This window comes from Oncorhynchus tshawytscha, unplaced genomic scaffold (assembly GCF_018296145.1).
Source record: "Oncorhynchus tshawytscha isolate Ot180627B unplaced genomic scaffold, Otsh_v2.0 Un_contig_5665_pilon_pilon, whole genome shotgun sequence".
In the NCBI taxonomy this organism is placed as follows: domain Eukaryota; kingdom Metazoa; phylum Chordata; class Actinopteri; order Salmoniformes; family Salmonidae; genus Oncorhynchus; species Oncorhynchus tshawytscha.
In genome coordinates this window covers 352,491-364,732 of record NW_024609774.1, presented here as the reverse complement: position 1 = coordinate 364,732, position 12,242 = coordinate 352,491, and the positions used below count along the sequence as shown (strand labels likewise).

Genomic DNA, 12,242 nt, shown 5'->3' with positions numbered 1-12,242 from the left:
ATGTTAATGGCACATTCAGTGTAAATGGCTGTGCAGTACGTTCACTGTTAGGGTGTTTGTCATGCCTTGTTTTTCTGCTCAGAGTGTGTTCTTATGTACGTGTATGTTTACCTGAGAGCACCTGTGTGTGTCTGTCTGTTGTGCATGTCAACATGCTGTGTGCGTGTATGTTTGTTTGTACTGTCGTGTCTGTCGTGATGAAGTGATATGACATGCTATTCTATAAAATCCGTTCTCTGTAATTAATATTACCTGATTGAGCTAATCATGTAAATGTAATTAACTAGAGAGTCGGGGCACCACAAAATAATAATTATAGAGCAGTTATCTTCCAAATAAACTCTTAAAGACCTAGTAATATTTTACATCAATAGCAGTCAATATTAATCGTCACCTTATTTCAGTCTCATCTTGGTTATCTGCAAGAACCCTGGCTAACAAGTTGAATCAGCAATACAAAATTGGGTTTAATTATTTATTTACTAAATACCTAACTAATCACACAGAATTACATATACACAGAATGAATCATACCTTGACTACAAATGATATGATAAAGGAAAACGTCCCTAGCGGACGGAACAGATACGACAGCTGTTTACACAAAAGAACAGGATTGACGGGTTCGGATTTCTAAACTTTAAATATTGTTAATCATCAGTTATGCTAGAGACATGAGGAGTGCCATAATCTGGTTTCTACACCAGGAGTTAAGGTGGATCTGTAGGAGGAAGGTATATGGTTGGGTCAATGAAGGTTGGATAGGAGCCAGGGGGATTTGGGAGGTCCTGAGTAGAGGATATTACATGACTGCAGTGACTGGTAATGGTGGCGAGCTGTGGATTAGTGGTCAGGTCATGTTAAAGGAGAAGTAATAGTTTATTACCCTCATCACTTTACATATTTTTTGCTAGGCAGGAAGTTACGTTTAGAGAGGAGGACGTCAGCCAAATTGGGGTGTATATATACTACCATTGATGGAACCATGTCTTTGTCTTATGCAATTGTATGACCCAATGGGTGAATAAACTTGGTTAAAGTTTACCTAATCGTCGTGACTTTTACTAGGTTCTTTTAGAACCTAACAATATGCATATTTCTCACATATCCAGGGGAGCGCTGCAGAGCACGAGGTGTCAATCCAGGCATCATAATTCATCTGAATCATTCCACAGTTCTCCTCTCTTCCACCATTCGGTTCATCAGGATGCCAGTACCTACAAAGGCAAGACAAGACACAAAACAAGTTTGCTCACTCTACAGAAGTGTTTAAAAATCTGAAAATCTATTGTCTGCCGTGATTGAATTCAGAACCATATGGACACATCTCTCACTCTGCTGTAGTTAGCTGTGTGTTGTCCACCCACATCCAGAGACCCTCTCTAGCTTCATCAGTCAGACCAATCCAGGACATCACCTTAAACGTTTTTATGTAGTCCTGTTTAAATGGTAAAAGAGCATTTCCTAAATGAACGGTTCAGATTCAGGTTTATTTAACATTATATGTACAGTATAAAACCCCATCAATAATGTGATGCCATACAGCAACTTTAAACTGGCTAAACCATATAAACCAACCTTAGATTAGCTCGCTGGTGGTGTAGCTTCAACTGAATATTGCCTAGAACTGCACAGATCATATAGGTTTTAAAGAAAATGTTTTGAAACCCCAAAACGGGTCGCAACTGAGTCAAAACACTTTACTGTAGGTGTCCTTATTCATGCATTCGTTAAGCCTTCATACATTTTAAAATGTGTCATAAACTGTCGTAAGTCATTTTAAATAGTGTAAAGTGTGTTATAGATGACCAGTTATAAAGGGTATTATAGAGCCGTTTTATAATTAACCAACCTCTCTGTCACATTACTAAATGAAATGGCATGATGGGCATCATAACCCTGTCATATGCGTTTATAGAGTGTGTACAGACGCCTTTAGTAATGTTACATTAATCTGAGGTGTTATAAAACAGTTATGAATGTGCTTATTCCACAGGATGTGTTGAGAAAGAGGGCTGCACCGACAGATCATTGCGGGCGGTAGGCATTTTTCATGCTGCGGGTGGGAGTGGGCAGTAGGCATTTTTCATGCTGCGGGTGGGAGTGGGCGGTAGGCATTTTTCATGCTGCGGGTGGGAGCGGGCGGTCCGGCAGACCATTTTGGGATGAAAATATGTTTTTGTCCCGCAGATTAGTTGGAAACGGTTGTCTTTCTGCTTTCTCCAATCGAAATGAATGGTCAAAAATGTATTGTGTCATTTTGCAGACACTTTTATTGTAAATAAGAATAGAATATGTTTCTAAACATGTCTACATTAATGATGACGTGATTACATGATTACGGATAGTCCTGAATTATATTTATACCTTTGTAACTTGCTCATTCATCATTATTCACGATTCATTCAGGACTATCCGTAATCATGGTAGCATCCACATTAATGTAGATGTGTTTAGAAACATATTCTATTCTTATTTACAAAGTGTCTCCAAAATGACACAATACATTATTTACCATTTTACAATTTTTTACCATTAATTTCAATTGGCACAAAATAATCTGAAACACAACCAAAACAAACAGCAAATGCATCCAACAGGTTTGTAGAGTCACAAGCTTGATGTAATCACTGATGGCTAAGAATATGGGACCAAAAATGTACGTTTCTAGTACTTTAATACACATGTGAATTTGTCCCAATACTTTTGGTTGCCTAAAATGGGGGGTCTATGTACAAAAAGTGCTGTAATTTCTAAACGGTCTCATGTCAAACCATGGTGCTGGAGTACAAAGCCAAAACAACAAATGTGTCACTGTTGCTGTTCTTTTGGAGCTCACTGTATGTGTGGTCTCAATGAAATAGAGTAGGCTGCCTATTCATGGGAGGAGAATCACGTGGCAGTTCTCTTTCCAAGGAAATTAACTTCAATATGATTAGGCTATAGTTTACTACATTGTCTGTAAATAATTATGGAATGAAATGGAGGGAGCTCAACCAACGTAAGACGAGGTGCAATTAAAAATGTGAGTATCATTGAAAAGCAAAAGGCGCAATGCGTGCATAGGTTACCATGGTGAGCAAGCATTCAGCCTTTTAATTTCAACACAAATTCCACGATCTCAAATAATGGCCAAGCTTTTGGGCTTCATTTTGGATTTGCAAATTTTTTCATGATTGTAGGTAGATTTTTAAGCTTTTGGAACAAAGAGCCTTTTGGGAGCCAAATGAACCGGCTCACTGAAAAGACTCGGAATGCCCATCACTAAAGTGCTTTGTCAGTGGCTGTGATGTAGGTTTGAGCCAGGAGTTGAAGAACAGATGGAAGAGCGAATGAAACACCACTTTCAATGAGAGGACAGTGGAAATTTCCAGACGTGAGTCCTGCACGTGACCGGGAGCGTGCCTTTCTTGTTTTTCCTTTTCTATTGACGGAGCTATTGTCCGGTTGAAATATGATCGATTTATTTATGTCAAAAACAACCTGAGGATTGATTATAAACATCGTTTGACATGTTTCTACAAACTTTTATGGTACTTTTTAGATTTTTCGTCTGTCTGTTGTGACCGCGCTTTGTTCCAATGGATTACTGAACAAAACGCACCAACAAAACGTGGGTTTTTGAATATAAAGAGGGTTTTTATCGAACTAAACAAACATTTATTGTGTAACATGGAGTCTTGGGAGTGCAACCATACGAAGATCATCAAAGGTAAGTGATTAATTTTATCGCTGTTTCTGACTTTTGTTACTCCTTTACTAGGCTGGTTACTGTTTGTAATGATTTGTCTGCTGGGCGCTGTTCTCAGATAATTGCATGGTTTGCTTTCGCCGTAAAGCCTTTGTGAAATCTGACACAGTGATTTGATTAACAAGAAGTTTGTCTTTAAGCTGATGTATAACACTTGTATCTTTTATGTATGTTTATTATGAGAATTTCTGTTTTGTTGAGTTTCACGCTCTGCAATTTCACCAGATGTTTGAGACAGTGGATTACTGAAAAAAACACGCTAACAAAATGGAGGATTTTGGATATAAAGAGGGACTTTATCGAATAAAACAAACATTTGTTGGGTAACTGGGAGTCTTGTGAGTGTAACCATATGACGATCATCAAAGGTAAGTGTTAAGGGAATGTTTATCAATGATGACTAATTATGTATACATTTCAATCAGGACTGACTAGTCCAAATGCGATTATGTACTGTACATATATGAATTTTCTCTCTTGCTCCCATTCCCAATTGTATATAATATAGTCAGGAGTTTAGTAACAATGACGGTCTGTTCCTTTGTACAAATGAATGAACTATCTCCAGACTGTCTAGAATGCTGATTTATACTGACTGACCTTGGCTTCAGGCGAGGAGGGAAGGCTCGAGAACTATAGGGCCTCTCTACCAGTGTCATGAAGAGATAGAACATTTAGAAAACGCTGACGTCATTTTCAGTTTATAACCTGTGGAAAAATGTGTATGTACCAGTACTCTCTTGAATTAAACGCTGTTACCTGACTTTTAAGGCCGGGGCTCTGTCCATTAATCAATAAAAATATAGGGTCTTACAAGCCCTTCGAATGCATTGACAGAGTATTGAATTCTGATTGGGAAATAATACAGAGGAATTTAGAATTCCTTTAACAGTAAGTGATTTAATTTTATCGCTATTTCTGACTTTTGTAACTCCTGGTTACTATTTTTAATGATTCGTCTGCTGGGCGTTGTTCTCAGATAATCGCATGGTTTGCTTTCGCAGAAAAGTATTTTTGAAATGTGACACTGTGGTTGGATTAACAAGTTAATCTTTAAACCGATGTATAACACTTGTATGTTTAATGACTCTTTTATAATGAGTATTTCTGTTTTTGAATTTGGCGCTCTGCAATTTCACTGGATGTTGGCCAGGTGGGACGGTAGCGTCCCACACCCCCTAGAGAGGTTAAATTACTTTTTTCCCTCATCAATCGGCACACAATACCACATCATGTAAAAGCAAAAATAGGTTTTTAGACATTTTTGCAAATGTATTAAAAATGAAAAAACATACCTTATTTACATAACTATTCAGACCCTTTCTATGAGACTAGAAATTGAGCTCAGGTGCATCCTGTTTCCATTGATCATCCTTGAGATATTTTTACAACTTGATTGGAGTCCACCTGTGGTAAATTCAATTGATTGGACATGATTTGGAAGGGGAAACACCTGTCTATATCAGGTCCAACAGTTGACAGTGAATGTCAGAGCAAAACCCAAGATATGCGGTCAAAGGAATTGTCCATAGAGCTCCGAGACAGGATTGTGTCGAGGCACAGATCTGGGGAAGGGTACCAAATAATGTCTGCAGCATTGAAGGTCCCCAAGAACACAGTGGCCTTCATCATTCTTAAATGGAAGAAGTTTGGAACCACCAAGACTCTTTTTAGAGCTGGCAGCCGGCCAAACTCAGCAATCGGGGAAGAAGGGCCTTGGTCAGGGAGGTGACCAAGAACCCGATGGTGACTCTGACAGAGCTAGTAGTTCCTCTGTGGAAATGAGAGTACCTTCCAGAAGGCAAACCATCTCTGCAGCCCTCGACCAATTAGGCCTTTATGGTAGAGTGGCCAGACGGTAGCCACTCCTCAGTAAAAGGCACATGACAGCATGCTTGGAGTTTGCCAAAGGCACCTAAAGGACTCTCAGACTATGAGAAACAAGATTCCTTGGTCTGATGAAACCAAGATTGAACCCTTTGGCTTGAATGCTAAGCGTCACATCTGGAGGAAACCTGGCACCATCCCTAAGGTGAAGCATGGTGGTGGCAGCATCATGCTGTGGGGATGTTTTTCAGTGGCAGGGAATGGGAGACTAGTCAGGATCGCGGAAAGATGAACAGAGCAAAGTACATTGATCCTTGATGAAAACCTGCTCCAGAGTGCTCAGGACCTCTGACTGGGGCTTAGGTTCACCTTCCAATAGGACAACGACCCTAAGCATACAGCCAAGACAATGCAGGAGTGGCTTTTCGGGACAAGTTCTGAATGTCCTTGAGTGGCCCAGCCAGAGCCCGGACTTGAACCCGAACATCTCTGGTGAAACCTGAAAAAAGCAGTCCAGCGACACTCCCCATCCAACCTGACAGAGCTTGAGAGGATCTGCAGAGAAGAATGAGAGAAACTTCCCAAATACAAGTGTGCCGAGCTTGTAGTGTCATATCCAAGAAGACTTCAACAAAGTACTTAGTAAAGGGTCTGAATACTTATGTAAATGTGATATTTCAATTTAGACTTTTATACATTTACTAAAAAAACTTGTACCTAAATTTATGAGGGAAATTAAATAGTATATATATACATATCTTAGAATAAAGCTGTACAAACAAAATGTGGGAAAAGTCAAGGGGTCTGAATACTTACTAAATGCACTGTATTTTTATTTTGGTTTGCCGTGAGCTAACCTAACTTAGCAGGCCTGAGAGGAGTTCCCACATCCAGATGTTAGTAATGTCTGGGAACAGGCTAACCGTGAGAAGATCACAGTTCTCACTTCTAATGTGTTGTTGTGTTAGTATGTCCAACCCTCCTTCAGATTTCATTCAATCTCAATACATTTTTATTGGATCTCCAAAATGTCTATGAAATTATAGCTATATGATTCGCTGACACAAGTGGACAGTTTGCAGATCCAATGAAAAGGTATTGTGTCAGCGAATCATAAATAGGAAGAAGGGTGTAACTTACTAAAACAACAACACATTAGAACCGAGATTATATGTTCATTACAAACCAACAACATGTATAGCTAGTAACGTTAGCTAGTTAGAATGAGTTATACAATGTGTTTTAAGATGAAAACGTAATTGCTTTTAAAGTGTATGTGAAAGATAATGTATTGTGTGATGTGCTGCAAAGAAAGCTTCATCATTCTAATTCCTCCAGTAGCTAGCTAACTAGCTAACAATAGCTAGATGTAGATATGACCTAATATAGATCTGGTATTATAACCTTCTTGCTGGTGTTTGGAAACACATTTTTTGTGTTTTGACCTGAATGATTTGAGATAGAGCCTACTGATGCACCCATTTTACCAACAACCATATCAGCAACAGGTACAATACATCCAACTACTAACAGATGTAATTATATTAGAAAATGTGATTTTTATCAATCTTTCTGGAGTATAATCAATGTACTAACAACATTCAGACACTGAAACAAACAACATGGACCTGCAACAGAGCATCTCACCTGTTCCTCTCTGCTTTGGATGATCACCAGGTCTCCTCCTCTATTCAGACAGTCCTGTCTGCTCTCCTCCCAGGTTTTAGACACGATGGAGAGGAAGTAACAGCTGCAGTCAAACATCCTCCACCCAACAGGACAGCCGCTTCTCTCTGTTTCACAACACAACACAATAAATATAAAAATAATGATACTAACAATAATAACAATAATAAAATTAGCATAAATAATAATAATACTACTACCACTAATAATAACAGTAACAATAATAATAATAATACTAACAATAATAATAGCAATACATGCCACATGTTATACATCACGATTCACTGGACTAGATATTAATGAGTAATTAAATATATAGTGCAGAACTAAAATAAATACCAGCTCTCCAAACCAACATGTCTCTCTCCCTCGGTAACTGGTCTCTCTCCTCAGTCAGATTGTTGTAACTGGTCTGTAACTGGACCCTCTCCTCAGTCAGATTGTTGTAACTGGTTTGTAACTGGTCTCTCTCCTCAGTCAGATTGTTGTAACTGGTTTGTAACGGGTCCCTCTCCTCAGTCAGATTGTTGTAACTGGTCTGTAACTGGTCTCTCTCCTCAGTCAGATTGTTGTAACTGGTCTGTAACTGGTCTCTCTCCTCAGTCAGATTGTTGTAACTGGTCTGTAACTGGTCCCTCTCCTCAGTCAGATTGTTGTAACTGGTCTGTAACTGGTCCCTCTCCTCAGTCAGATTGTTGTAACTGGTCTGTAACTGGTCTCTCTCCTCAATCAGATTGTTGTAACTAGTCTGTAACTGGTCCCTGTCCTCAGTCAAGTTGTTATATACTCTGTCATCTGAAAGAATCAAAACATTTGAAAGTTACTGAGTAAAACACCAGGTGTTTAGTAGCCAAAACATATAACAAGATTATAAGCAATTAACATATGAACTCACAGTAGACATACAGTCCTATGATCCCAGACAGTAACATATGAACTCACAGTAGAGGTACAGTGCTATGATCCCAGACAGTAACATATGAACTCACAGTAGAGGTACAGTTCTATGATCCCAGACAGTAACATATGAACTCACAGTAGAGGTACAGTCCTATGATCCCAGACAGTAACATATGAACTCACAGTAGACGTACAGTCCTATGATCCCAGACAGTAACATATGAACTCACAGTAGAGGTACAGTCCTATGATCCCAGACAGTAGTAGAACGCTCAACAGCCCCAGACACACTGCTGCAGCTCTTAAAGGTCTCTTCTCTGGTTGCTCAGACTCTGTGGACACATAAAGGAGATTTGTGTGTGCGTACCTGAGTGTGTGCCTGCGTGTGTGTGGACATTACCTGAGAGTTTAGCTCCTGGTCTGCTCCTTGGGGTAACATCCTCAGTCTTGTTTCTGAAGTCATTAAACTTGATGGTGTCTGGAGTTTCATAAATGTCTTCATAGATGTTGTCTCCTCTATTATAAAAACGGTCCCCTGAAACACTTTGTTTTCCTCTAACGTCTTCATTGGCATAAACAATGTCCTCAGACATCTCCATGGTCTACCACCTTCTCAACTTGAGAGCCGTCCAGTCAGTCTGGGGTTTACTATATGTGATACCCACTGGGCACAAACTGGTTGTATCAACGTTGTTTCCACGTCATTTCAATGAACCAGGAGGCTGTCAACCTTGTTTTCTACCTTCTCATCCTGGTTTATCTGGAAAAGCCACAAACAAATTCATCCTCCATTTCCTTTCACATTTCCATTTTGGACCATTCATTTACTTTTCTGTTGCCTCGAAGGTGTTTCCAATGGCTCTCCTCCTCGTTCCACTGATGTACAGCACAGTAGTTGCTCAGTTGTCAGCAAAGGATCAACATTTCCAAAAGTTACTGATTACAAGACCAGGAAATTAATATTCAACATTTCCAACAAGGTAAGAAATTAACGTATGAACTCACAGTAGAGGTACAGTCCTATGATCCCAGACAGTAACATATGAACTCAGGGTAGAGGTACAGTCCTATGATCCCAGACAGTAACATATGAACTCAGGGTAGAGGTACAGTCCTATGATCCCAGACAGTAACATATGAACTCAGGGTAGAGGTACAGTCCTATGATCCCAGACAGTAACATATGAACTCACGGTAGAGGTACAGTCCTATGATCCCAGACAGTAACATATGAACTCAGGGTAGAGGTACAGTACTATGATCCCAGACAGTAACATATGAACTCACAGTAGAGGTACAGTACTATGATCCCAGACAGTAACATATGAACTCACAGTAGAGGTACAGTCCTATGATCCCAGACAGTAACATATGAACTCACAGTAGAGGTACAGTCCTATGATCCCAGACAGTAACATATGAACTCACAGTAGAGGTACAGTCCTATGATCCCAGACAGTAACATATGAACTCACAGTAGAGGTACAGTCCTATGATCCCAGACAGTAACATATGAACTCACAGTAGAGGTACAGTCCTATGATCTCAAACATGGTTTAGAAGGCCATTCCAGGTAAGTATACATGGTTTAAAAGGCCATTCCAGGTAAGTATACATGGTTTAGATGACATGCATTAACAAAGTTGTTTTTATTAGGTTTTAAAAGGGTAATGTCCATTTCCATAGAAGATGTGCTAAAAGCAGTCTCAGGCATAGTGCTTCTCCTCAGGTGGGTTAAAATGATTTTAAACAAATATGAATAGCTAAAATGTCAACCTAGAATCTGAATCTATATTCTTTGGAAGGTGTCCTTCCAGTCAAGGAAGCAGTCTTTGTCATGGGACAAATAGCTCTCTGAACAGGTAACCTATTCAGTCAAACACCATCACACCCACACACACATACAGACACACACACACATCAGCCCGAGTACCAGACCTGTTTGTGCTAACAAACATGATTGTCATGACAAGTTGTAGCATGGAGTGGAATGTTGGCACGAACAGATATGGTCCAGACGAACGGACGGACAGGTGAACGACAGACACACACATCCACACACAGGTAACACATCATATTAATGGGGTATACATAACAGTTCATGAGTGTTGCAGTGTCATTCATAACAGCAGTCATAACACCTTCATGAATTTATCAGTATCATTCATAACAACAGTCATAACACCTTCATGAATTTATCAGTATCATTCATAACAGCAGTCATAACACCTTCATGAATTTATCAGTATCATTCATAACAGCAGTCATAACACCTTCATGAATTTATCAGTATCATTCATAACAGCAGTCATAACACATTCATGAATTTATCAGTATCATTCATAACAGCAGTCATAACACCTTCATGAATTTATCAGTATCATTCATAACAACAGTCATAACACCTTCATGAATTTATCAGTATCATTCATAACAACAGTCATAACACCTTCATGAATTTATCAGTATCATTCATAACAACAGTCATAACACCTTCATGAATTTATCAGTATCATTCAGAACAGCAGTCATAACAGTTCATGAGTGTTGCAGTATCATTCAGAACAGCAGTCATAACACCTTCATGAATTTATCAGTATCATTCATAACAACAGTCATAACACCTTCATGAATTTATCAGTATCATTCATAACAACAGTCATAACACCTTCATGAATTTATCAGTATCATTCAGAACAGCAGTCATAACAGTTCATGAGTGTTGCAGTATCATTCAGAACAGCAGTCATAACACATTCATGAATTTATCAGTATCATTCATAACAACAGTCATAACACCTTCATGAATTTATCAGTATCATTCATAACAACAGTCATAACACCTTCATGAATTTATCAGTATCATTCATAACAACAGTCATAACACCTTCATGAATTTATCAGTATCATTCATAACAACAGTCATAACACATTCATGAGTGTTGCAGTGTCATTCATAACAGCAGTCATAACACATTCATGAGTGTTGCAGTGTCATTCATAACAGCAGTCATAACACATTCATGAGTGTTGCAGTGTCATTCATAACAGCAGTCATAACACATTCATGAGTGTTGCAGTATCATTCATAACAGCAGTCATAACACCTTCATGAATTTATCAGTATCATTCATAACAACAGTCATAACACCTTCATGAATTTGTCAGTATCATTCATAACAACAGTCATAACATCTTCATGAGTGTTGCAGTATTATTCATAACAACAGTCATAACACCTTCATGAATTTGTCAGTATCATTCATAACAACAGTCATAACATGAATGTGTCAGTATCATTCATAACAACAGTCATAACATGAATTTATCAGTATCATTTTATACAACAGTCATAACATGAATTTATCAGTATCATTCAGTACAACAGTCATAACACCTTCATGAATTTATCAGTATCATTCATAACAACAGTCACAACATGAATTTATCAGTATCATTCATTACAACAGTCATCAAATCATTCATAAGCAATTTTCTAAATAAAAGTCCCTTGGTATAGCTCTTTAATTATCAGTATAACGGAAGTGCATATTTTACTGTCATAGCACCCAAACCCCTGACATACTATTTGCACATCAGTCTGGGTGCTCCGGGTACGCATCAGAGTATTACCCAGGTAGCATTGGCATTTCAGGGGTTTATGAACAAACCATTCTGATTCTGATATTCCTTCCTCTACAGGATCGGTGGGTCTCCCGTTGGACGGTTGAGCTTACGTTGTCACGACATCTGCCGAAGTTGGTCCCTCTCCTTGTTCGGGCAGCGTTCTGGGGTCGAAGTCACCTACCTTCTAGCCATCGCTGATCTACTTTTCATTTTCCTTTGGTTTTGTCTTGTCTTCCATCACACCTGGTTCCAATTCCATCAATTACAAGTTGTGTATTTAACCCTCTGTTCCCCCCATGTCCTGGTCGGTAATTGTTTCTTGTAGTGCTTATACACGGTATGCTGGTATTTACCGGGTTTTGTTTGACCGATTTATTGTATTGTTCTGTTGATGGTGGTTTATGGATATTAAATGACACCGTTGTAAATCAGTTTCCGCTCTCCTGCACCA

At 39.0% G+C, this 12,242-nt stretch overlaps 1 protein-coding gene across 1 annotated transcript; it reads right to left on the bottom strand.

Moving 5' to 3' along the window:
- Positions 1–527: 527 nt before the first annotated feature.
- LOC112241950 (C-type lectin domain family 4 member M) lies at positions 528–11,983 on the bottom strand. The gene is made up of 6 exons (XM_042317880.1): positions 11,973–11,983; positions 8,395–8,543; positions 7,604–8,059; positions 7,226–7,371; positions 1,335–1,438; positions 528–1,217 (listed from the first exon to the last, which is right to left on the bottom strand). The coding sequence occupies exons 1-6, from the start codon at positions 11,981–11,983 to the stop codon at positions 1,082–1,084; spliced, it is 1,002 nt and encodes a 333-aa protein (XP_042173814.1). The 3' UTR covers positions 528–1,081.
- Positions 11,984–12,242: the final 259 nt, after the last annotated feature.

Excerpts from the sequence above, each read along its gene's own strand:
- LOC112241950 (XM_042317880.1), bottom strand. Across the intron at positions 1,439-7,225 it reads TCCAAAGCAGAGAGGAACAG|GACTACATAAAAACGTTTAA; the intron begins GTGAGATGCTCT and ends CCATTTAAACAG. Across the intron at positions 1,218-1,334 it reads ACACAGCTAACTACAGCAGA|GTACTGGCATCCTGATGAAC; the intron begins GTGAGAGATGTG and ends TTGCCTTTGTAG.